Genomic DNA, 25,927 nt, shown 5'->3' on the forward strand with positions numbered 1-25,927 from the left:
TCAAACTATTTTTTATTATCCTTGATTTTCACATACCGTATAATACTGCAGTATTCGAGTCACGTCACGGGGTCAAGGAGTTTTTTCACTTATGTCAAAAATGAGACACGATTTATTGACAATATGTCAAATCGCATTTTATCTGTTTTTTTCATTAAGTTCTTTCACAAAATACTGTCTCAGCCCTTAACCATTATATTGATTGTATCTAAACGTACACTAATTACAAGGAATATTTATAAACTAAGTAAATATGTCCGCCAACTCGACCGATTCGATTACCGGCCAAGCCTATTCAGAGCGAACACTCGCGATAATAAAGCCTGAAGCTCATGAAAATGCTGAAGATATTGAGGGACATATACGTAGTAATGGGTTTATGATTCTAGCGGTAAGAATTACTTTCTTAGTTAGTAATTTTTTGTTGTTGAAGGATTCTTTGGCATTATATTCTTTGTATTTATTCGTTATGGTCGTTCGTTATAATCACGGTTTACAATTAAAAACTATAAAAATTGTGTTAGTTTCTATAGGTACTTTTATATTTTCCAATAAGAGAAAACAAAAAAATTACATCCCAGATTATAAATAATTCTTAGAAATATATCTTCTGTTTTTGTCACTAGCAAGTTGTTAAATAATGAGATTTTAACGCATTGGGAGAATTGTGTTATAATTTCTTCGTTTTCATGCGTCAGCTAGATAGAGTTGAAAATATAAGGAAATCAATAACATTTTCGCCGACGAATGTTTAAAAATTCTAATAACCAACACATTTGCTTAGATAAAAGTTTATAAACGAATAAAAATTTATTAACGTAAATCTTTATACTGAGTGCTTAATATTTCTGTCGAGCATTCTGACTCAGTTCACTAGTACACAATAAAGTCGATATCGTGACGATGTAGGACATGAAATAATGGGGTTTATCTATCATAGAGTTCTATCGCACCATTAAAATGACTCACTTTTAACAAATGACGCCACCCTTACAAATAAACATGAAGAAATGTAATAATTTACGTAGATATGTCATATCTGATAATTAATATGCAAATTAAAAGTATGAATATTTTCGACCGATGTAGTTGTGTTATTTGAATTTATATCAAAAGTTCTCTTTCGTTATCTAAAAACAACTTGCGGGTGTTTAAGGTTAAATATTTAGCTTTTTTTAAATTTTATCGTGAATAAAAGTTTAATGCTGTTAAACCAGCTACAGTTAAAAAAAAATCATCTGCCACATTATTTATTTCCTTAGCATGATGCTGCGCTTCTGACAAAAATTTTCCGTGCTTGTATTGTTAATAATATAACAAAGGTATGCTTGAAAGAATAAGTTTGTATCAAGACTTTTAGTATCAAATCAAATCACACCTAATATGTAAAATTTCCATATGATTTATTTTGCAACTAATAATTTTGATAATTATTATATACATATATAAGTAAGAGTATTAATTAAATTCTACATTTGGTATGTTGCAATGGTATCGAAGGTCATTCAAAAACATAGATGTGCTAAATCAAAGGGAAGGCGGGAGTAGTCAGAAAGGGTTGTATGCAAAATTCACATCAGCAAAGGGAGCACTCATTATTTTAAGTCACCGACAGCGACCGACCCTTTAACTAAATAGGGCTGTCTATACAATTTAAATTGCACCAAAAAAAAACAGGTATGATATTATCAAATTATATATCAAGATACACGCAGTATGAGGTACACGGTGAGCATAAGTAAAATCCATTTCTGTACATTAATGGACAATTATTTGCCGAGGCTTAGAAGTTCCCGTTTTAGATGATTACTAGTATTTCTATAACCAAAGTCGTCACCTAGGTTTGAACATGTTTTATATTATATGGTGGCTAGCAACATTATAATCAGGTACATTCAAGAGTACGTACAGTGCGTTTGGAAAGCGTTTTAAATTTAATCTATTAAGGGTGGCAGTTGAAATGAATATATTTAATTAGATAACTAAAACGAATTATTCCTTTTTTATAAAAACATGACAACCCTGTGCGATGCTGCTTTGTGCCCCCTCTCAGCGGTCAGTCTTGTTATCTATGGAATGGAAACCATAAAATATTAATCACAATTCGTAATGACTTTTCGTCTTATTTAATGTTTTTCCTATGTTTCTAATTTGACAAAATTGTGACAAATTCTTTGGCAAAATGTATATTGAATAAATTAAACCTAATAAATAAGAAAAAAAATTAAACCTAAAACTATGACCTTAGGAAACGTTTGATCTTTCTCGACAACTGACTAAAACACACACATATACAGAATGCTTTGAAACAAGATTAATTATTAAAAAGATATGGTTTTGCTACATACTGGGAGTACGAAACTGTATATGGGAACTTACTTCTAAGACAACCTTAAAAATTATCATGTTTTTATTGTAGAGGCGAGAAGTTCGCCTTACACCAGAACATGCTGCGGAACTATACAAAGGTCACTACGGAAGACATCACTTTCCACATCTGGTGGCTCATATGTCAAGTGGGCCTGTAATAGCATTAGTACTCGCAGCTAGGAACTGCATTAATAGATGGAAGACCCTTATGGGACCAGCTAGGTACGAACACAAATACACCTTAACACGAAATAAAAAAGATTTTTCTATTTCAACAATTTAAAATAATATAGAATGACAATTAGGGTAAACAGCAATTTTAAAAGAGCATAGTATGGTATAGTCGTTTATTTTGTAGGTTGGTTTAATAGCATGTTTTTTAGAGTCGTGGAAGCTCAAGCTTATTGGCCAGACAGCCTTCGAGCCTGCTACGGGCGTCGCACTAAATACGGCGACTATTTTAATGGGCTCCACGGCAGCGCAAACCTGGCTGAAGCTATCAGAGAAATTCATTTCTTTTTTCCTGCGAGTAAGATTCAAATTATTTTAAATTGGAGATATCTATAAAAAAATACTTTCATATAAAATTACAATCGTAAAAATATTCATAATCAAAATTTCGTACACTTTGATACAATCCTCGGTAGTATAGTGGTCAGTATCCCCGCCTGTCACGCGGGAGACCGGGGTTCGATTCCCCGCCGTGGAGTAACTTTTTTTTCTTTTTAAATTTATTTCGGAGACACATTGTTATTATGTTTATGTTTTGTGCAAAATAAACATAATATTTATGATTTAAAATATTTTTAGTGATTATTGGGCCCATACTTCGTGCAAACCAGGTTAACGATTATATACAAAAGTATATCACGCCGACATTACTTCCTGCTCTAACTGCATTGGCACAAGAACGACCCGCTGAACCAATATTATGGCTCGCTGATCACTTACATAGACACAACCCTAACGAGCCAGAGTTAGCGCCGCAAGCGAGGGAAATGCGAGAAGACGTGCGCTGTAAAACGCCGGTGCCCTCCGAGGAATCTGACAAATGACGTTCTTACTTATCTAACAGACTATTATTTTATTTCCACACACACAGGCACACTTATATGTTGAAACTTTATAAACTCTTTTTCTGTTACTTACGACGATAACGTTTCTCCATAGATAGTCATTTATAGTAATAATGACATTGATGAAATACATAATTTATTTTAAGATATTTTTAAATTTAAATAATATATCTGACACAAAAAATGATTACTCAATAAATATTAATCAAAACAAAGCAGCTGTGCATTTATTTGACAATAATCTAAAAAAATACTATAACGAGGTAATTACAGTATTCGTTATAATGGTATCAATTTATTAACTAAATACATTTAAATATAGCCAATTTAGTCCTTAATCGATTTTTTATTATAAGCATGAAGAGAGACACAAGTATATGGGATCACAGCAGTTGAATGTCTCATGGATACATATTTTTATGCCTTATGAGTAGAAATAGGAAAAAAATAAAACAACTTAATATTTTTACCCATCTTTAATTATACATAGTTTAAAAAAGATTTATCTATCACAGACTAATTAATCTTGTTAAAGAAATCGAAATCACTGAAATTTTATAAACACAATGGTGATTATAATGAAAAAAAAATATGAACTTTTTCGTAATGGAATTTAAGTTCTTTTATTTAATGATAATTCGTAAAGCTTAATATTAGTTAGAGTAATGTTATTAAACACAAAACAAAAAAATATTCTCAAAAACATAAGAATTTTAACCTAAAACTATTCTGAAGAGATGCTTCATTAAGAGATTACGAAGGTATATAACGTGGTTCTAACCTGAAAATAAAAATAAATTGATAAAGTTAAACTATAATTTGTATCACGATATATGCTGATATAAATAAAAGTTTTCATAGTTAGTTAGTCATCTACTGTAACTATAAATACTACTTATAAGATTACGTTCATATATTATTTTTTATAATTAATTAAGTTCATATAATATGATTACGCGTGGATCGAACCAGTTCCAGCTATTTAATGTATTTTGAATATTCAAATCACCTTCAAAATAGCAACATCACCGTGACAAAGTATTTTTTATCTTTATTTTATCCAAATCTTTATGATAAATGTGTTTTCTAGATTATAATGATATGGTCCTATAGTTATTCGTCCTTATCATACTCGTCATATGATAACTAAACAGATAAAACATTAATTTGTAGTATTTTTTATAATAGTATATCATATAATAATATAGGCAATCTTTTGCAATGAAATTTAAAAAAGAATTGTTTTTTAAAATTTCATGTCATTGCTCGTCTCCTTCGCCTCGCTTGGACAAAGGTTACATTAGGTTTTATTACATCCTTGACTTTAAATTATATTAGACAATTCATATAATTTAGTGTTTTAAGACGAGATTGATAATTAATTAAAAAAAATTATTACGATCATTAGATCCAAGCTAATGATATAAAAAGAAAAAAATATATAAATTAAAATATATCAATAAAGTGTTAAATAGAATAAATATATATACATCTTCCAACTGTATCCAGCTTTCAAAGATAAAAGAAAGAAAAGCCAAATACAGTTTCATTTGCCACCATATCGGCTTGCATCTTTAGATAGAATCTCCAGCAGATACGATCGGGACTCCTTGTCTGCTAAGAGCTGAGATTTCACTCAGTTATACTCCTATTTGCTTTCTGTTCCAAATCGTATCTACTGGACATCATCATGGTCATCTTTGACACTTAACTGCTAGTGGGGAAAAGTATATATAAACTAGAGAAAGTGTAAAGCAGAATTAAAATTTTGCCCATGGGCATCGATTTCGACTGGACGTATATTATGTAACATCCTGTATCATCAGTAACAAAACACGGTTTTTTTAATACTAGAATAGATATTCGGATTAGGATTGTATCATCGGCCTGTGGGTTGAAGATTAAAAATATATTTTTGTCGTTAAATCTTCCATTTTTAAATACGGCAACACTCACTTAATGCTTGCCCTTGTACATTTTGACAAACGCAGCATCTGAAGGGCTACAAAGGCCAATCTTCTGGCAGATGCCCTTCGTACCCATATCTTCGATCAGGTGAATTACGCTGTCACCGTAAATCTCTAACATGGTGTGGCACTGAAATAAAAATAAATAAATATATATAAGATTGCCTTTTGTTAAAATAGCTTTTACACATTTTACAAATTTTAAAATTTAGAATTATGTAAATAGTTATAAGTTTTTAATAATAATACATAGCTTTAATCCGTTCAAAAAGTGTTTTTCGTAATATATAAGATTGTCAATTCGCGTTAGTACAAACTGTATTTGTTATAGCTTTTGACGTCATTAAAGTCTCTAAAATAATCTTTGCGGAAACAGATGTGATAAAGTGGTTCTTGACCAATAGGTCAAGGTGAAAAAATAATGTAATTTGATAAAATTCATATTTTTGTCGATGCGATTTTATCAAATTTTAATGACGTTATCTATAATTACTGTAATAATAAAACAATTGAAATAAATCTTTGATGCAATATCAAATCACCGATAACAAAAGTGACGTCACATACACAATAGATTTTTATCAAGAAAAATGGACTGTAAATGTTTGTTATATATGTTTAATAGGAAAAGATAAAAAAGAGGACTTAGTTTATAATTTCCATAAACGTAAAATATACTCACCCTGTTATAATATTTAGCGGGCAGCATGTTGCACGATTTCTCAACGATATGGACGATGTTGCGATCAACTTTGTCATTATTAAGGACTTTCTTCACGGCCATCACAACTGTCTCGCACACAGCACAGTCCAGTATTTCGGCTGAAAAATTATTAATTTTTAATATCCTCACGTTGTTTTCGTTTTTTTATGGATTTTAATGTAGTCAAAGAATGTTAACTGATACCGCAGCCCAGGCACTTTCAATGCCTAAGGGCTCGCGAGTGCGTTGCCGGCCTTTTAAGAGTAAAATACATTTTTCAAATACATATGCTTACTTTTAGCAGTCTCGATTGACGTGGGGTCACACAACTTCAGCTCCCTGCAGACTTCATCGGCGTCTAACTCTTGGGCCAAAAGACTGATGACCAAATCCGCGTACTTCTCAACGAACTGATTGCATTCCGAACGTACAGATTTTGGCATGTGCTTGCATACACCTAGAACTATGTTCTTGATTTCATCCTGGAATATAAATAAAAATATTATTGATAAAAATAAACATACAACATCCGTGTGTCTTGTTCTGAAGCCACAAAATCAGTATATATTTTAGAATAATAATAAAAAAAAACACTTAGAACAACACTTGTGAGAAAGTACCCGTAAAGAAAGATAGAAAACTCAACATTAAAATAAACTACAAAGATTTAAAATTTAGAAAAAAATTATGAAAATTATTTTTTATTTTAGAAAAATCAAATCATAATTGTAATTTAATATCTATATATATATATCGGTAGAAACAATCACATTATTGTAACTTCAAAAGGACATTATTTTTTTTGGGTTGATATAAAGGTTTCCATTCTAAAATTAAAAATAAAATTTAGAGTCAAGACACGACTCCCGTATGAAATATATAAATACCCTTAAACACCTTAAAAAATATGTTATAGTATATGTATAGAATGCTAGAATTATCAGGAAATGTTATGATCGAGTCAATTGACTGTTGACTTTTATTGTTGCTTTGGTTAATCAATAAGATTTCTTCTATTACTTTCAAGATTAACTAATTTATTTTGATTTGATTTGTCATTTAATTGTTTCATACTGCGGAATATTGCTGCCACCGCGCAGGGCGCCATTTTGTCATTTGACTGTGCGTTCAGTGAACGCGAGACTGTACTGCATCAGTTGAGCATTGTGGTGATGAGAGGTTAGACCTAGTTTCGTCTAGTAAATTGTGATTAAAAGTGAGATGAGTCACTGCTTGCATAATTTAGGCTAATGGGTTTTTGTACGGTAATTACGATATTAATATCGATGGAGTGTAATAAATAATCTAAATTCTATATTAAATTAAACTTACGTCATTATGCTTGTCCTTAATCTGATCATCGATTTCCTTGAGCACAAATTCACAAACAACGCAAACAGTTGTTTGTTTTGACACAGGCACCGGTCGGCCATTTGCCGTATGGTCTGGGATCTCATTGGTCACTGAAAATTAAAACATATTCATTAGAAAATGCAATTAAATAATATTATTTCAGACCAAGCAATTATCGCTTATCGTTATCGTTTTATGGGGAAATTAGAAAAAGTTTTTTTTTTCACTCAAAAAAATTGTATTAGGGTTATTATGAGTTTTCAAACTGAAATACAAACTATTTAATCACCTAAGCAGAAGGAAGATCACTGCCGTGTAATTATTTCAAGGGGAAAGTGTTTATATTTTTTAAGGCAAGGTTTCTAATGTAAAGAGTGTTAGACATCAATTATAAATATGCTAACTGTTAATAATGAATGATATTTGCATGTCTATTTGTATATTGCTGATTATATGTTTTTTTTTAATAATTAATCTACCACTTTTAAATAAACAATTTTTTATAAATAAATAATATCTCAATTTTGAAAGTTTCCTAGCCCTAATTAAAATTTATCTCTTTATAAGGTTCTCGGAAATCAGTTAAAACATATATTAGAATCTTGAAAATTATTAGAAAATACGAAATAGTTCAGTGTGTAAGAAATGTCAAAGAATCAAATCATTGGTCAGAAGCGATATACGAAATTATAGTAACCATATAGTAATTGCTACGCTTCGAAAAGAGATGGCGCTATAAGAAGAAAAGAATAGAATTTAGAAGAGCCTAGAAATTAAACACGGATTTCCATATAACAGACAAATGTACTCACTTATATCACCACCATCTTCCTTCTCCAACATGTACTTAGGAAGCATAGGCCGCCTTACATTGTTCCTATCACCTCTCAACTCCGGTTTCTTATGAAACTTGTCAATACCGGTTAATTTCATGGGATCGGTTTTTCTGACGTCATCTTTGCACAACTTGAGGTAAACACAGATTTCCTGAGCGTTAAGATCGGCTAGAAGCATTTCTACCAATTGTTTGGAGTAGGATTCGACGAAATCAACACATTCGGTGCGAAGTTTCGCTGAGAGATGGTTGCAGAGGCCGTCTAGAGCCTTTTCTATGCTTTGCTGAAAAAGTTTTTCAAACGTTTCAAAATCAATTTTGGCGGTGTAGTTAATTTTTTAAATTACCACACTTATTTTTTCGGGCGTATTTGTTTTCTTGTATTATGTATGTATTTAGATCATTTTCTATTTTAGTCAAATGCTAATTAAAAAAAGGTGGATTAAATATTTGCAGCAATTTAAATATTTGCAGCTCAAGAAAGCAAACAAATTTGTTTTAAAGAATATGTCGTTTAAAAAAATTAAAAGCACGCTATGACGAAAGTCATACTTATCACGTGCACGCACGTGTTCGTGACATCACAGTAAGGGCACGGAATTCCTTTGCTCCCGAGGTATTCTTTACTTAATCTCTCCGGAATTTTATTAACCTGTCAAGCTATCCCTCGTGTCACATTGAACATAAATAACATTGACAAATCTATAATTTAGGCTTCTAGTTCGAATCAAGTCCAAATTAGTCCAAAGAAAAATTACAGAAAAATATAACTTACTTCAGTACGATTATCTTTGAGCATGATCTCAAGTTGTTCTACAGCAAATAAGCAGAGCGGGCAATTTGATTTGTCAGAGTTTATGGCCACACGGCGCACCACTGTTGTCGACGTACATAAGTTCAAGGCCGGGCAAACCTGGTATTAATATAAGCATATTAAGTAAATATAAATGTAGTAAGTTTAAAAACCAGAGACGTTTATTTAGAACCATATCGGCTTGCGGCATTTTTTGATAGAATCTCTAGCAGATACGATCGGGACCCCTTGTCTGCCGGGAGCTGAGATTTTTCTCAGTTATACTCCTGTTTGCTTTCTGTTCCAAATCGTATCTACTTGTCCCAAATCTCGGACAGTTTATACCTAAGTAAAGTGTCCTCAAACCCCCCTGCCCTCCCCTCCATCTCACTCACAATTTGAGTTGCTTTTCAAATTCACGTAAATATTCCGAAAATGGGCTCTTTAATAAAATATTGAAGGCGTTGAATCTGTCATATGGTAATATTATTATTATATCATATTTCATTTAAACAATAGTAAATAGACTTTATAGGTACATATACCACAAATACGAAAACGCTAATTTACAAAACACGCCACAATATACATAGGATTAAAAGAAAACCCCAAAAATATACATTTTAAATTCTACTTACGCTTGCAGGATCGATTTCTTGGACAAGCAGAGCTATGACGGCTGGTCCGTACTCGGTCACAAACTGGCGACATTCGGAGTTAATTGATTGTGGTAGGACGTCGCACGCTTCTTCCACTGTCTTTTTGATTGTTTCCTAAAAATAAGTTTTTTTTTATTTATTACTAAATCTTACCACATCATACATTGTACTTAATCTAGTGCATATTTTACAAAATATTTCATCTAAAATGTATGACAATTGAAGTAAACATAGGTGTTTCAAAAGAGAAATTAAAACATATACATAAAATAATAATAAAAAAAATCATCAGCAAAATTAGGTTCTAGATAAGCACCTAACAACGCTTTCTCTAAAACAGATCAGCCCACTACCGAATATATAAACAGAAATATACCGGAGCTGGTCCGGATAGGCACTATTCAATCCGATAAAGTCGCGAAGAATTCAAAAGAGAGGTGCTTTAAAACTCCTCCTAGGTTAGTTTTTGTAGGAGTGTAGGAATTTGGAAGATATTTCTGATTTTAGACCGTGTGGACCGTGGTGGGTTCACGTATTTTAGACCTAGGTTTAATAAATTTAACTATAATGGCGGGTTCACGTATTTTAGACCTAGGTTTAATAAATTTAACTATAATGGCGGGTTCACGTATTTTAGACCTAGGTTTAATAAATTTAACTATAATGGTGGGTTCACGTATTTTAGACCTAGGTTTAATAAATTTAACTATAATGGCGGGTTCACGTATTTTAGACCTAGGTTTAATAAATTTAACTATAATGGCAGGTTCACGTATTTTAGACCTAGGTTTAATAAATTTAACTATAATGGCGGGTTCACGTATTTTAGACCTAGGTTTAATAAATTTAACTATAATGGCGGGTTCACGTATTTTAGACCTAGGTTTAATAAATTTAACTATAATGGTGGGTTCACGTATTTTAGACCTAGGTTTAATAAATTTAACTATAATGGCGGGTTCACGTATTTTAGACCTAGGTTTAATAAATTTAACTATAATGGTGGGTTCACGTATTTTAGACCTAGGTTTAATAAATTTAACTATAATGGCGGGTTCACGTATTTTAGACCTAGGTTTAATAAATTTAACTATAATGGCGGGTTCACGTATTTTAGACCTAGGTTTAATAAATTTAACTATAATGGTGGGTTCACGTAAGTCAATTGTTCAATTTTAAAAGGGTAGAACGTTCATTACACTTATTTCTATTTTATACTCGAATTTGTAAATCTTAATAAATAAGAATTGTAATAATTTAACATTAAATATAGATAGGCATACATTTTCCTGTCTGGTAAGTGAAACAACCATAAATTAAAGTAATTTATGTATCTGTATGCTAAATTTACATTTGTATGGTTTTAAATTAATTAAAAAAATATAACTAAATATTTCTATATGTCCAAATCTAAAACTTTTTTGACACGGGCTTCATACATAGTGCTCTCGACTAAACCCTTAGACTTAAATAGGCAAAACATAAACTTGATTTTTTTACCTCTTCCTGTAACCAAGTCAACTTAAAAAAAAAATAGTTTAACAGTCACCTCAGTGTTGTCATCACTCAATTCCACTTGCAGATAATGAAGGAAGTACTGGCAGAATGAGCAGACAGCGTCGTTTTTGGGATAAGTCACAAACATACGCTCGATTGGTAGTACAGCCTCACTACCAACTATTTTTACATTAACTTGCTTGTTTTGAACTGGGACATGGGCCAGCTGAAAAAAATCCAAAATCTTACAAAAGACACACAATCTATATTTTTTTTAATTCGTAACTTATTTAAAATTATATATTTTTTAATTATGTTACAGAAGGCAAACGGGCAGAAGGCTCACCTGATGTTAAGTAATACCGCCGCCCATAGACACATTGCCAGAAGGCTAGCAAGCGCGCTGCCGGCTTGTAAGAATTAGTACGCTCTTTTTTTGAAGTCAATTGGTTAGAAAATACTTCAGTGGGCAGTTAGTTCTTTGTTGGATATCGAAATAAATCCAATTATTTTACGGTAACAAACGCGATTGGTGCACTATACACTATAAAACGAAATTTCTTCAGTATATTTTTTTAATTCCGGCCGGTAATAGACATAGACATATTACAAAACATTAAAAAATAGTTCAGTCTTGCGAAGCCGGGACCGGTTTACATAAAAACCGATGTTAAATAACCAGAAATTAAATTAAATTGTATCTTACATTTGTTTTGTAGCTTTCGGCCTCATCTTGACCGATCAACTTGGGTGACATGGTGATAGCTTTGATGGCCATTTCCTTCGGAAGTAAAGGAGCCACTGGTCCGTCACTGGGCTTCCCACAGATGCCGATGAAGCTGCAGATCTTGTCTTCCTTGAGTTCAGACACGAGGAAGTAGTATATGGTCGAGTGATACTGCTCGACCAGTTGAAGGCATTCGGACTTGAATTTGCCGGTGCTCTTGCAGAGACCTGAAAGAATTTTTTGTAAGATGTTATTACCAGCACAATACGGAAGATACTGAACCCTAAGGCTAGTTAAACATATGTTTCTAAACAAAAGTTAGTTAAGTTGTGTAACGGCAGACCTTTTATCGGCAAAGAAATATATACTAATATTAACAGGATATATTGGTTTTTGTAAATTACGAAAAACCTGAAAAACAACTGAACCGGTTTCAAATTGATGCTGTTTTGTTTTAACACAATATTTAAAATAATCAATTCTAATTGAATTTTTTAAAATGCGGTAACAAAATAAATAATTTACCACTCAACGATGTGGGATTTTCTGTATCTGTCATATTTTTTATATAGGCACTTGACTTTTTGGATATAAGATATTCCGATTTCCTCACGATGTTTTCCTTCACCGAGGGCATATTAAATGCGCACATAGAAAGTCCATTGGTGCACAGTCGAGATTCGATGACCTCAGTGATGAGAATCGCACACTGAAGCCACTAGGCCAACATATGTCCCACACATGTCTAATAACACATGGATATGTCAATAAGTGTTCATTTATCGTCTATTGCTTTTTTCAATCTTCCCGTTCCGCGAAAAATCATCAATGCAATTCATCATATCCAAACGTCAAAAACTTACCAGTAAGTACTCTGTGGAACTCGACTTCTGTGGTATTAGCGACAAGTGTGTTCCGCAAATGCTTGATCACTTGTTCGCAGAATTCACACGGCACATCACTAAAATAAATATAAATATCTATAGAAATTGACAAACGACAACTAAGTCATAACGAAAACGAATGGATTCTCTAATGGAACAGTTTATAAGATGGTCGGTTGACATCAGAACCGTAGCTAGTAGACCATAGCTTATGTCGAAAGTCAAAGTCAAAAATCATTTATTCATATAGGTAAGACAATGTACACTTATGAACGTAAAAAATAAAATATACATTAAATGCTTGTAATTTTACATTTACTGCCAGTTCTCAAGGCCGTAGAACGGAAGACAAGAACTGGCAATAAACTCTCCGCCACTCTTTTTAATCGAAAAGTTTTTTTTGGATTACACAACGTTTGTAAGGAGCTGCAACCATTACACCATGTTCCACGTCTGTCTACAGGACAAACTAAACTAGAACCTAAATAGGGGTGTAAAAGCTTTTGTATTTTGTTTTGTATACCAAAGTTGCTTGTTAGTCGAAAGGCACTCGAAACACTATCACACTATTAATAAATAATAAGGGCGAGTAGCCCTTGCCATCTTAGTTCATGCGTTTGAATACTAAATGCTCAGTTTTAATGAGAGATACCGCTTGAAATGTTTTAAGTATACCACAAAAAAATTAAGATAAAGATATAAAATACAAATAAACTATACATAAAATCGACCTGTGGACACGACCACCGTTAGAATAAAATTGAATAGTTAACTTCCCAATAGCAGCTCCCCATGTTCTAAACTAAATAAAAAAAATATAAATATATAACTATATACAATGACGCGTACAAGCTGTCAAAAACTTATATTACACATATGAAGATTGAACGAAACCATCGCTGAGTTCGTGCGACGTGAGACAGATATACAAAAGTAAAATGAGTAAAAGAGATGGAAAATATAACTCAATTTCTTACTCGGTCGCCTTGACGTCAGACAGATTATCATTTTTGAACGTGTACAAATCGTGTGAGTGGTATCTGTGTGTGCACTGGCCGCTAACGTGACACACTCCCTGCGGCGTGAAGTCCTTCTTGATTGCTTCTAGAATGTTCTCGTAGTATTGGAATACTAGCATCGAGCAGGAGTCCGACAGAGAACCGACTTGTTGGCAGACCTGTACAGTTTAGATTATTTAATTTATTGTTTTTGAGTCTGCAGAGTTACGATGCATAGAAATCTTAGCCTACTAAGCTTGCGTATGAAGATGATCAAGGAAAATACTTCGAAAGCATTTCCTTACAATCCAGTAGGTTCTGAAGCTTTTAGATGAATAAAAATTCCTGATATTATCAAGTTGTTTCTATATTATACTATGCCATGATATTTTATGAAATGAATTGTATATATTTGTTTAGCAGTTTCTTGTGCATATATATACATTGTTTACCTGTAAGAGCTTCAAGAGGAAATCTTCATAGCTAGTAGAGTCGAACCGTTTTCTTAGCACGCCCACAGTCCTGTGGCAGTTGGTACAACCTTCGTGGAGCTTCAATGTAGCATTCTGAAATAAGTTATTTACATAGAATACTCATGTTTTTGCTTATATACTTTAATAACGAAAACAATTGTCAAGATTAAAAAAAAATGGTTTAGTCTTGTGTTTTTGGTTTTATGGAAGAGAGTTTTAGACAATATGGACATAGTTGAAAAGACTTAGCCTCCATTAATTTAGAATTGAATAAAGGGTAGAATATAATATTTTACTTAACGTAATTAAAGACAACATCTGTATTAATAATTTTTCTATTGTATTAGTATTACGTAGTAAGTATAGGAAATAATAAATTTTGACATTAATTTTTATATCTGTAATAAAAGTCTATTATTAAATACTTACGTAATCTTCAAGGAGCCGGTCGATCCTGGCGTTATTACACAATCCAGCCACAGAACACACCTGGTCAGGATTCATTTGTGAAGAAAGTGTCTCAACCAATTCTGGAACGAAGTCGTCCGCCAGTTTGATACATTCCTTTGTCACAATCTTGATTGGAATCAATTTACATTCACCTTCGAAGACTTCTTTAAGCTCCTCCTGAACAAAATGTATTAATTAAACACATGAGAACATTTCCTTAATTTCGTTTCAATAAATAGCATATGCCTTCGTCACCTATCTGCCGTGTATCCAATGTAAAATATTTCATAATTAAGAAAAGCCGTTCATGACAAACAAAAATATTTAAGATATATTCGTCAATGGATTTTTGATATGCAAATTTAACTTTTGGTGCAACATTTATAAGCGAAATAGCGAAAGACGTATTTGTTTATGCTTAATATTAGTTTGCAAGCCAACAGTGGTACAGGCGGAAAACATTATTCGGAATGTTTGCGGCATTTTTAACAAAAAGTGTTAAAAATTTATCCATTCAACTCTTCGGTAATTTTGGCGTTCATACAATCAATATATTGGAACATCCTATACGAAACTTCAGTTTTTGTTATCTTGAATGATTTTAATTGATGTTATTAAGGCGCATATAGCAAGATGCACAGATAAAAGATGGACTTTAAAGACTGTCGCATTAGTAGGAAGCGAATCGAAAAAAATCCATGCATAGAGAAATTTTGAAAAGAGGAGGCAGCCTTTACTCATGAAGATGTCCGATTAAGGACTGAAGAAAGTTAGGATAACTAGAATAACTAGAAAAAATAATGTATATAATACATATTGTTAACATTTATAAATATTGGAGATAAACTGGCTTTATTGTAATTAATTAAATTTGCATGAAACAACAAGATGATTTTATGTGTCATCAGTAATATATCTGTGGTTTATTTACATTAAGAAAATCATACCACAAGTACTCACAAGATAAGTAAGTGGCATCTTATATGTTTAAAAGATCTATGTAATCTAATATCTATTCTAACTGCTCAATATTATAAAAGATAATTTTAGTTTTATTAATTTGTTAATTTAACTTGGCGTGTTAAATAGTGGCAGAGAGTTTATTGACAGTTCTCCTTGTCGGTTCTACGAATAATAAGAACTGTCAGTCCCTAACCGTTCCACGCCCTTCTACTACCGACTGAAAATGTAAATTAAGAATTTCACCTTTGTAGTATATTTTCTTATTACCGTTCCTTATGTACGGTATGGTATATATAAGTGATATTTTTTGTTGTTTATACTGAATTAGATAACTTCTTATCGGATATTGGATTCTAAGTCCATGTATAAGAATAATAAATGTTGTTTTCTGTGTCATTGTTAATTATCGGTCGTCGACACTAATTGACCTTTGGGTCAACAAACAAAGAAAATACAATTTATCGCAATTTAAAATGGCTTTCTTACTCTCAATTTCAAAGAGAATATGTATATACATTAATGACTATACAAAATTTACAATTTTTTTTGTATTGTATTTACTGATCTACTAATAATCAGTATTACAAAAATGCGACTTACTATTTAGAATTATCAACACTTATGTATACATTATTTCTTTGAATTCAATCATTTTTTTGTAGACACGTTTACTTACATATAAAATCCAACATATATTTCTACAGTAATGCGTTAAAAAAACGTGAAGGTAGTTAATTATACCTGTGTTTCATTGCTTTGCAGCTGATCACGCGCCTGCTTCACCATGTCCTTGCAAATCTTGCAGATGCCATCGTCATCCTGTGGGAACGTCATTCGGGACCATACACGTTGCACGCAGTGGTGTGTGGCTTTGCATTCCCGGCCAGTACTGTAAATATCAAATGGCTGCTCAGGTTCGAGGCAATGGAGGGCTAGTATTCACGAATTTAAAAGAGTTACTTTATTTATGGGCGACATGTACAAACCGAAGATACCTTTACATTCTGTCAGTTATCGTATTGCTTGACATTAATCAAATATATTAAATTAATATACAAATATAAAAATATTGTTTTTTTTTTATTAAAGAAGAGAAAAAAAGGAATAGCGAGGAAAGATTGGAAATTAGTATTGAAAATAAGAGACAAATGAAAGAATTTAGAGGAGGCCTTCGTCGGAGGTCGTATCTAATATTAAGTACAAAAATAACATAAACTAAACGTAATCCTAATACGTTCGAATATTTATCGGGTATTTTTATTTTACATATTACCAATTTAAATTCTACGAATAGTAGTTTAAATCCGGCGTAGATAAGATTAGATTTGTTATCCCGTTTCAATAAATGACGATAAGCTCAAGAGAATATCGCAGATTTGCAAGGCAGACACTTTGGCTCAATGTGATAGTTATATGACAATACAAAGTAGACTAATTAGACTAGAGTAGAGTAATAGCAACCGTTGAGACTGGTACAAAATTAGTAATAGCTGTGCATTATCAAAACAAACTTGATACAGCGAAACTATTACAATTGAAGTGATTGCAAAGTATTAAACATGAGATCTCTTAAACTTTTATTAAATAAACGATAAACTTTGTTAAGTGTTTTCGTATGATTAAAGTCTAAAACGAATACACCGATTGAAATGGTATTTTATTCTAGTTTAATATTACTAAGCGAACGATTGAAGTTAAATAAGTTTAATGTTAAAACAACAGCTGCAAACATAGAATTTTCCTTCCCACATAGATACATACAAGACATGTTTCCGTCTCAGCGATATAAACAAAAACAAATAGGAACGAATTCTATTTAATCTTTTTGCACATTATAAAACAATGGGCTAATTCTCAAACTGCAATCAAGCATTGCGTTTTCACATGCACTCTATTAAGTAACAACGAATATAGGTAGAACGGATAAATAATTGTAACTTTAAACTTGAGTTTATGACTGCATTGACCTTACAAAAGCGAACAAGCTTCTTCATTAATACTGTTGTTGATGTACTTTCTTCAAAATTAGGGTTATATTTTTGTATACCAGACTTAAAGGTCCCAGACTTAATTTTAATAAAAATAAGTGTTATTAGAACGTATTAATGAAGGTATGTGACTCCTTTCATCACAGCGTAAACACAGAGATGAAAGTGTACTTTAGTATGGAGGTATTAATATCATTTATTTTTAATAAATGGGGGGGGGGGGGGAAGAGTAAAACCGCTAAGATCATAACAAAGAAGCGGACATTCACGGCAGTTTTCAATTTGGCTGCATGCATGACTTGATTGCTTTGTAGTTTAAAATCAATATTTTCTTTAAGTTTGACGTTGAAGCCAAGTTTTAACACTCTTTAGTATTCATTTATTATTCACAACATTAGCCTCATATTACATCCAATAAGCAAATTGAAAGGGAAACAAATCAATATCAAATTGCGAATCGACCTCAATAGACAATCGCGCGCGCCGTAACTTGTCTTTATGTAATCATTTTTCCTCATTGTACCGAGGGGCGATTTATGAATCACACAGCGAACTCACTTGTTATTTCTACATTATTTCTATGTAAATTGAATATATACGTGTGTAAATGATATATAAAATTCCTACTAGTTTTCATGATTCAACTATTCTCTAACCGACAACGAATTATATTATATTACGGCCATACAATGCGCAGAAGCGATGAGAAAATGTAGAATCGGATCGTGGTTGAAGTCAGAAGACAAAAGATCACGTGGCCGTTCACCAACCAGATGGACCGATCCATTGAACGACTTACTGACCACGAAGCTCCGACATGAGCTACCGACTGAAGGGAATCTCTTGTAGTGAAAAAGCGACTTCGGACTTATGAGTAGGATATACGGCAACCGTAAGCCTTGTCGTACATTCATGAATTGCTACCCATAACCAAAGATCACGGTAAATGTAATGAAAGTAGATAAAGCGAGAGAGGTAGTAAATGGAGTTTGCTACAGTCCTGACATACGTGGTGACTGCCTATTCGGGAAAAGGCGTTTTTTTACTATCTCTCGCTAATATGGGCTAAATTTCCAAACGAATTTGAAGAGATTATGAATGATTTATTTTGTATTTTCATCTTTAAATTTGTTATTTATTTATCAAGAAAAAAAAATACATCACTTCAATATAAACAGAATAATATAGAATTAACGTATTGGGTGTTTCACATCACTGTTAGTTTATTCAATCTAACACGCCACAATATTTTCCATGAAGACCCATATCCTAAGAGTCCTAGACCGTGCTTTGTCCAAATGAAATACGTTTTAGACATACACATAATACACATCATAATGCAAAACAAATGCAGTACAAACGACTGCCCTATACTACTAACTAATAAAGGCACTAGAGAAATTCATATCCTGTCCATATCGTGCCACTTTTCAAATAAACGTGACAAATTGTATTTTACTAATCGCATTCCAAAAAAAAAAAATATATTATATTTATTTTACATGAGAAACTTAATATGTATATAATACGATGATTACACTTTAGAATTATAATTGCACGTTAAATTAGACGCGCATCTCTTAAACGTTTTTTTTTATCTTAATCCTGAAATAAAAAGTTAATGTAGGAAAAATAAAAATTACCTAAAATTGCTGCACCAGTAAGATGGACCCCAAGTACATTTCTCGCCACCAACTAACAGAGCTGAAATAAAGATAGATGTCATTCAAGTGTTCATTCAGACAACATAAACTTATTTTTTTATAAACTTTTTTTTTATAGAATAGGGTGACAAGGTGGCAAATGGTGACAAATGGGACGCCCAAAAAGGCAGGCATTGCAGTATATAATGAGGAGTATACTTAATGTGACCAGACGTCCCGTTTCGAATGGGACTGTTCCCTTTTCCTATTACATATTCCCAGTGTCCCCGAAATGAACTGTGAGACGCAAAATTGTGCCGTTTTGAGAAACCGCGCAAAAATTTGAGCCGCAGAATGTAACTAAAAAGTTATTTGAAATCGTCAACTATATTAAAACAAATATGTTCTTCTGTTCAACTAACTTAACATTTTGTGATTCGTAACTTTTAAGCCAACTAACTTTTTCAAAATAAATATCTATAAAAAAGGGTTGTTTTTTTATTGACTACTTATTATTTGATATAAATTAAACCAACGTCCCGTTTTGAGTCAAATAATAAATGGTCACTTTAAGTATACTCTATTTTAAAACAATTGAAGATCGTATCTCCCGGGGAAGACACTCCCACTGGGCGTCGATTTCACAGTTCGCAAAAGAATATAATATAACTGCGTTTTTAATGTTTAATAAATTTTAGTTTAAAAATAAATAAAGAGCTTCGTATCTTATCCAGATAAAAAATGCAATTTCAATAAGAATATAAACCCTCAGTACTCACGCTTGTGTCCTTTGGGTTCTGCGGGCGTTTTTTTCTACAAAAAAAATGCCTTAATTAATTAAAAAACACATGAAAATTAATTGACTTAGTATTACAAATTAAAAACAACTAATTAATGACTATAAAAAAACTAATTAGTATCCAAATTAACATTAATTTGAATTTATTTTATATACATTGTAAGATTTTTTTAGACTTTGACAATTAAGTGTCTGAAATAAGCCTCTCTAAAGGGAAACTTTCTATGGCTTCGTATAGAATTCCGTCCAAGACCTTTCATTATAAGGAAAGCCTACAGTTTACAATTAAATCGTATTATAGTATATGTCTGTCGCTTCTTTGAATCATTGCGAACATCGCCCTAAGCTTCAAACCGTAAGACGTGTTAGTTTTCCGGCGAAACCATCGAGTAAAACAAACTTACTTGTAAAAAATTAAAAATTAATGGTGAACCAGGACCACTTTATAAAAAATCGCGTTACTTTTACAATTCAAAAACCAGGAACACGGATTTAATAAAGTTATTTAACTTTATAACAACACAATTGAAACAGGTGCAAAGGTTCGCAAAACTATGGACTTTATAAATCATTATAAATTTCACACTACAGAAGTATTACTTCATAAATCTCCGCGTTATATGGGGCAGGGAAATCGCGTTATACTAAAACGTGTTATAGGTGGGATTACTGTATATTAAACTTACCGTATGAAGGAAATTGTCCACTTTCGCATTGCCGCACATACCAATAACCACACACATCATCTCCGGAGTGGTGTCGGACTTCAGAACATGGCTTATGTAGCCCTCGAGCCCATCGGTATTGCTCTTGCATAAACGTGTTACAGCTGCGTTAGATATATCACGGCACGCTGTGTTTATTCTCGCGGCTAGGTAATCCTGTGGGATTAATATATTCCTTTATAAACTTCAAAATGACGTCATTGAATATCTATATGGGCTAGTTGTTGAATAGTTGCAGCTATTTAGTCCTATGTGAAGAAAATATTCAAATGAATGTATTTGGCATAGACATTTCAATAATAAGGTGACCAAGTTTCTTTGTATGTTGGCTTAATAGAGCAATTTCTTGTAGGCTATGTTCGTAGGTAACAAAACCTCCTGTTAAGGAACATTCCAGTGTTTATCATTATAAAACGTTAGTTTCATTAAAAATTGAGAAAATCTAGAACCGGATATCGGATTTTCTAAGCACATCATATATTATTTATCATTAATAATACTGAACTAATTTTGATAATATTTTGAGGCTGCGCTTAAACGACATTCGTTATCCTTATCATATATCGATAAAAGCGCAAGATAGTATAAAAGAAATGGTAAATAAATGTATGTTATAATACGTAGGTCATCAGCAAATCAATTAAAAATAATATTCATAATTTGTTTAACTGTCAGGGGCTTGCAACGTGTTGGCCACGTGATAAAGTGTGAGCGAATGTCATTCTAAAACAAATTCCAGGTAGATCACGCCTATCGTAATGTGATTTTGTCTTAAATCCCAGGTTTATACTAACATTATAAAGTTTAGTATTGTTTTCACCATTAAATGCCACATTATCCCTCAGTAGGCTATATTTATTACTAAAATATTAAAGTAAGTTAAAGTAGAAAGTCAAAGTAAGTCAGTCTAAAACGTCGTTAAACTAATGGAATGGCTCATAGCTCGCTAATCTTATTAGATGAAAAAGACCAGTGATGTGGGCCTCAGATTTTTGTATCTGCTTCGTGATGCATGCCGGTTTCCTCACAATGTTTTACTTAACCGTATGAGCCAGTGTTATATACGCATATAGACAGCAGTCCATTGGTGCGCAACCAGTGATCGAACTTACGACTACAGCGATGAGTCGCAAGCTGAAGCCACTAGAAAAACACTGCTCAATTTAATTACTCATTTATGATTATTAGGAAAACAGGCGATGATTTTTGCATTTGATTTATTGACGTAACACTGTAAAGCAACAATACCATCGCACGTAGATTATACGTATTAAAAGGTCATTATAACTTGAAAATATCTAAAGCTGAATAAATATAGCCCGTACGCCGTAGCCAATGTATTCAATGATATTGAAACAATATAGCCGATTTTGAAAACAAGTCTTCGTCAGCTATATGTATAAGTTATGAACTTGTTTCCGGTGATAAAACCACAAACTCCAGGAAATTATTGACGGCCAAACAAAACATTTATTACTCATAATAAGTAAGACCGATTGATACCAAGGATCTTTTGACGAACTCTTAAAAGTACATTGTAGCGGATTTTATCTCAATAAATTAATTAGTTTAATTTGTATTTTACAATCCTCTTGTTAATATAATAAAATACTTGTTTATTAAATTCAAAATAATTTAACAATTGGTATAATTAATCGATTTTTATTCTAACTTTACTTTCGCTTTCGAGATATTTTCATAAGAATCCCGGGGCCCAAACAAACCGTGTCTTGTTTTACGTAATGGTAATAATATAATTTAATTAATAAAATAGTCTAAACCTTACAAGAAAGATGTGAAAAGGAATTTACTACCTCTGATAAGATAAGGAATATTTACTAACCTCATTAATGAGGTCCTTAACATCCTTCAACTGCCGGAAGAGACGTACAATTTTGTCGGAGGCTTCGTTTAATTCGTAAGATGTTTTCTGTTGCTCCCAGACTGTACTGATGCAGTGGCCCACTGCACCGCAGTCTGAGGCTGTCCTGTTAATTATAAACAAATTATACACTCAAGTTAGAATTTGACTGCATCACATTTGCATTTATTAACTATTGTCCTCTGTTCATTACTTTTGAAACATTTTCATGACATAATAGACAAAAATGCTAAGTACAAAGCATTTAGTCAGTGAACTTAGTCGGTATCTAAATTGTATTTACAAAATAATATTATAAAGAAGTCATAAATATTATAAACTGCAATTGTTAGGATCTTGTTATTAAATAACTTTCTTGACAATATTAAGAATATAACTTAGTGTATGTATAGTGTGTGAATTGTATTATTATTATAGTTTTTTTTGGGGAGGCCTTTGCCCGTAGGCACACAGAATCGGTAATCGTAGATTAAGAAAAACAATAGTTATATTGTATTTATTTTGTATTTCTGATATAAGACTATAAATAAATTATTTTATATTATGTTATTGAACTATTATTAAAGGCAATTGTTAATTTACTGTCTACTTGTTGTGTTCAATTACAAATGTATTGTTTAATGACAAATTACTTAATTCTATTAATGACTTAAATCAATACTAAATCCACTTACTTTAAATCTGCACACCAATATTCTGGTCCTTTGGAACATTCTTTGGGAATTTGTCTAGCCGTAGACAAACCTGTAAAAAACAATGAGATTAGCACTTTTTTAAACATAAATCTATATACATACACTAATACTACTCACTTGCTTTGAGAATTCTTTATATAGAATAAACATTTTATAAGTATGTAGTCTCCTTTAAAATAATTTAAAATGCACTGCATTTCTGAACAATAAATTATTCTTTTAGGAAATCAAAAGTATAGATTCAATAATTTTTTTGTAAATATTATCTACAATAGCTATTTTCTTATGAGTAATGCAATATCGCCCACAAAACATTATCATCTAAACTATGAAATTCTTGTATTCTTGAACTGTGTAATATACTTTTTTATTAGGGTTTCCTTGATGAAACTTTTAAACTTATGTAGCAGAAGTTTGGTTACATGTTTTGGAGTTTTGTTATTTATGAAGTCTGTAAGCTGGAAAGCAAATCTATTCCTACTTGTTGTTTTTAAATTGTGACAGTCACTGAGTTATAGAGATGCATTTATGTTTTTATAAACATACATAAATTTTTCATACACATATTGGGAGGGATCTGTTAAAATACTGTTTTCTTTAAAAATTCTCTTAGCGAGGCATGCAGTTTTAATTTACATATAGCGTGTATAGCGCTTTCTTATAATAAAAATTATTATCAGCATCGAAGTACCAAACCCTCTGGCTTTAAAAGTGTTTATATCTATATTATTTGACATAGTGATTACACACAAGTTAGCTCTGTTGCCCCTGTTCTATAAAAAAACAGTTCAATACTAATTAAATAATAATTTGTATGAATAATGTGTAATGACTTGTTTACACAAGATAAATATTATCTTTGAACTTTGTTAAAATATTTCTTGATATATTTCACTTTAACTATATTTAAATGATCAAAGATTATAACCACATTATTTAAATACTGATGTATTAGTGTATTGTTATTCTTTTTTATTTCTAAAACACAAGTTCAAACTTTTTATGTTTAGACTTACATTAATTTGTTAATAAACTACTTATTTAGTATTGTAAAATGATAAAATTTAACAAATAATAATAATTAATATAATAATGATTAAATTAAATAACATTAACAGAAGCTACAGTATTGTTTTTGTAAGTAACAAAGAAACATGCTAAAATCAAACATGGCATGATAAAAATTATTATTTATTATCTCTCAAAAAGTTGTTACATATTATACTAGTTATTATTATAAAGGCAATTTAAGTACTTTTTCTTTCTTGTAATATTAAAAGCAAGCAACTTTCTCTTGCTTATTTGTCGTATTTTATGAGATTACATAGTCTAGAATACCCTCCTATAAAAATACTAGCAAAATTCTAGAATATTCTAAAAGAAACATTTTCTTTATCTAAATCATTATTGCTCACGCATATTACTACTAAAATAGGACATAGTGTTACGCCAAAGAAAAATCAACAAGGGCAACAACAATAACATGATCCGATTAACTTGGAAAAAATAAAACAATACTTACCAACTAAAAATAGAGATATTGAAAGACAAACAGCAATCGTGTTTGCCATGATGAGGCTGCGTTGTGAGCTCTTCGAAGAATTTTCTAGCTTTACATGGGTTAGTAAATTACTTTAAAATTTTCACTTTGTGTTAAAAGTTTATTGCGTTTTGGCTCAATAAGTGTCAAGTCACAATGTAACAACAGCACAGATGATGTATAACTGATAATTCGTGACACTGATTGAGTTAACACAATATGACAGATTAATGATGAATGAAGTCTGAAGTTGGCAGTTGCCTAAACATTTTGTTAAATACAGAATAAAGGTAGATTATAAATGTCAAAACTACTTTTTGGCATCAATTATTAAGAATGAAAAGAAAGTTTATTAAATAGTTTTCATGTTTCTTAAAATATAGTTTAAGAAATTATAAACAATAGTCTTTTCACTTGTAAGGTAAACGCCAAAGGTTAGTGTTCTTACTTTTGACACTGGTCACTAGACAGCGCTAAACTTGAACAGCAAAAGCAGTTTTTCTACTCATCGCTAGGTGGCACAAACCCTTATTAACTACTTTAAAACTTTCTTATTGTTTGGATCTTTGGAAGTCTTCTCTTTCATAATTTGAATCAGTATGGCAAACTTTATACAGTATTTTTTCTGTATGAATTTCGTAATGTGTATTATATTCAGTGAGAACGTGATCTCAGGTTACTAATTAGAAATTCTATATCTATATTTCTATAGTATATAAGTATTTTTATTAATACTCGAGCCACATTTTAATACATACCCGCCGAGGTAAGATTAATGGAAGGTTTTCTGATCAACGTTCTATTAAAACGGAAAATTTCAATAAAATAATATTTGGCATACGATTGTTACTAATTTTACAACTCTGCCATAGCATAAACCTATTTTAGTATATTAAAAGTATTTCTT

The 25,927-nt window shown here is 31.7% G+C and overlaps 2 protein-coding genes and 1 non-coding gene across 3 annotated transcripts; 2 read left to right on the plus strand and 1 right to left on the minus strand.

Moving 5' to 3' along the window:
- The first annotated feature begins 23 nt into the window (after positions 1-23).
- On the plus strand, positions 24-3,639 carry LOC123717050 (nucleoside diphosphate kinase homolog 5-like). Its single transcript, XM_045672811.1, has 4 exons — positions 24-391; positions 2,420-2,592; positions 2,754-2,899; positions 3,181-3,639. Exons 1-4 carry the CDS (start codon positions 254-256, stop codon positions 3,423-3,425), a joined length of 702 nt encoding a protein of 233 aa, XP_045528767.1. The 5' UTR covers positions 24-253; the 3' UTR covers positions 3,426-3,639.
- Positions 3,008-3,079, plus strand: Trnad-guc. The gene has a single exon. It is a non-coding gene; the product is annotated as a tRNA-Asp (tRNA).
- Positions 3,640-3,907: 268 nt separating the features above from the next.
- On the minus strand, positions 3,908-25,208 carry LOC123717049. The gene is made up of 21 exons (XM_045672810.1): positions 25,003-25,208; positions 23,460-23,529; positions 22,747-22,891; positions 20,865-21,059; positions 20,159-20,192; positions 19,380-19,440; positions 16,490-16,637; positions 14,765-14,962; positions 14,315-14,428; positions 13,842-14,041; positions 12,844-12,941; positions 11,960-12,207; positions 11,306-11,479; positions 9,736-9,870; positions 9,080-9,217; positions 8,282-8,588; positions 7,449-7,579; positions 6,412-6,598; positions 6,096-6,235; positions 5,403-5,543; positions 3,908-4,227 (listed from the first exon to the last, which is right to left on the minus strand). The coding sequence occupies exons 1-20, from the start codon at positions 25,049-25,051 to the stop codon at positions 5,403-5,405; spliced, it is 2,913 nt and encodes a 970-aa protein (XP_045528766.1). The 5' UTR covers positions 25,052-25,208; the 3' UTR covers positions 3,908-4,227.
- Positions 25,209-25,927: the final 719 nt, after the last annotated feature.

Source organism: Pieris brassicae, chromosome 12, assembly GCF_905147105.1.
Source record: "Pieris brassicae chromosome 12, ilPieBrab1.1, whole genome shotgun sequence".
Lineage (NCBI taxonomy): Eukaryota > Metazoa > Arthropoda > Insecta > Lepidoptera > Pieridae > Pieris > Pieris brassicae.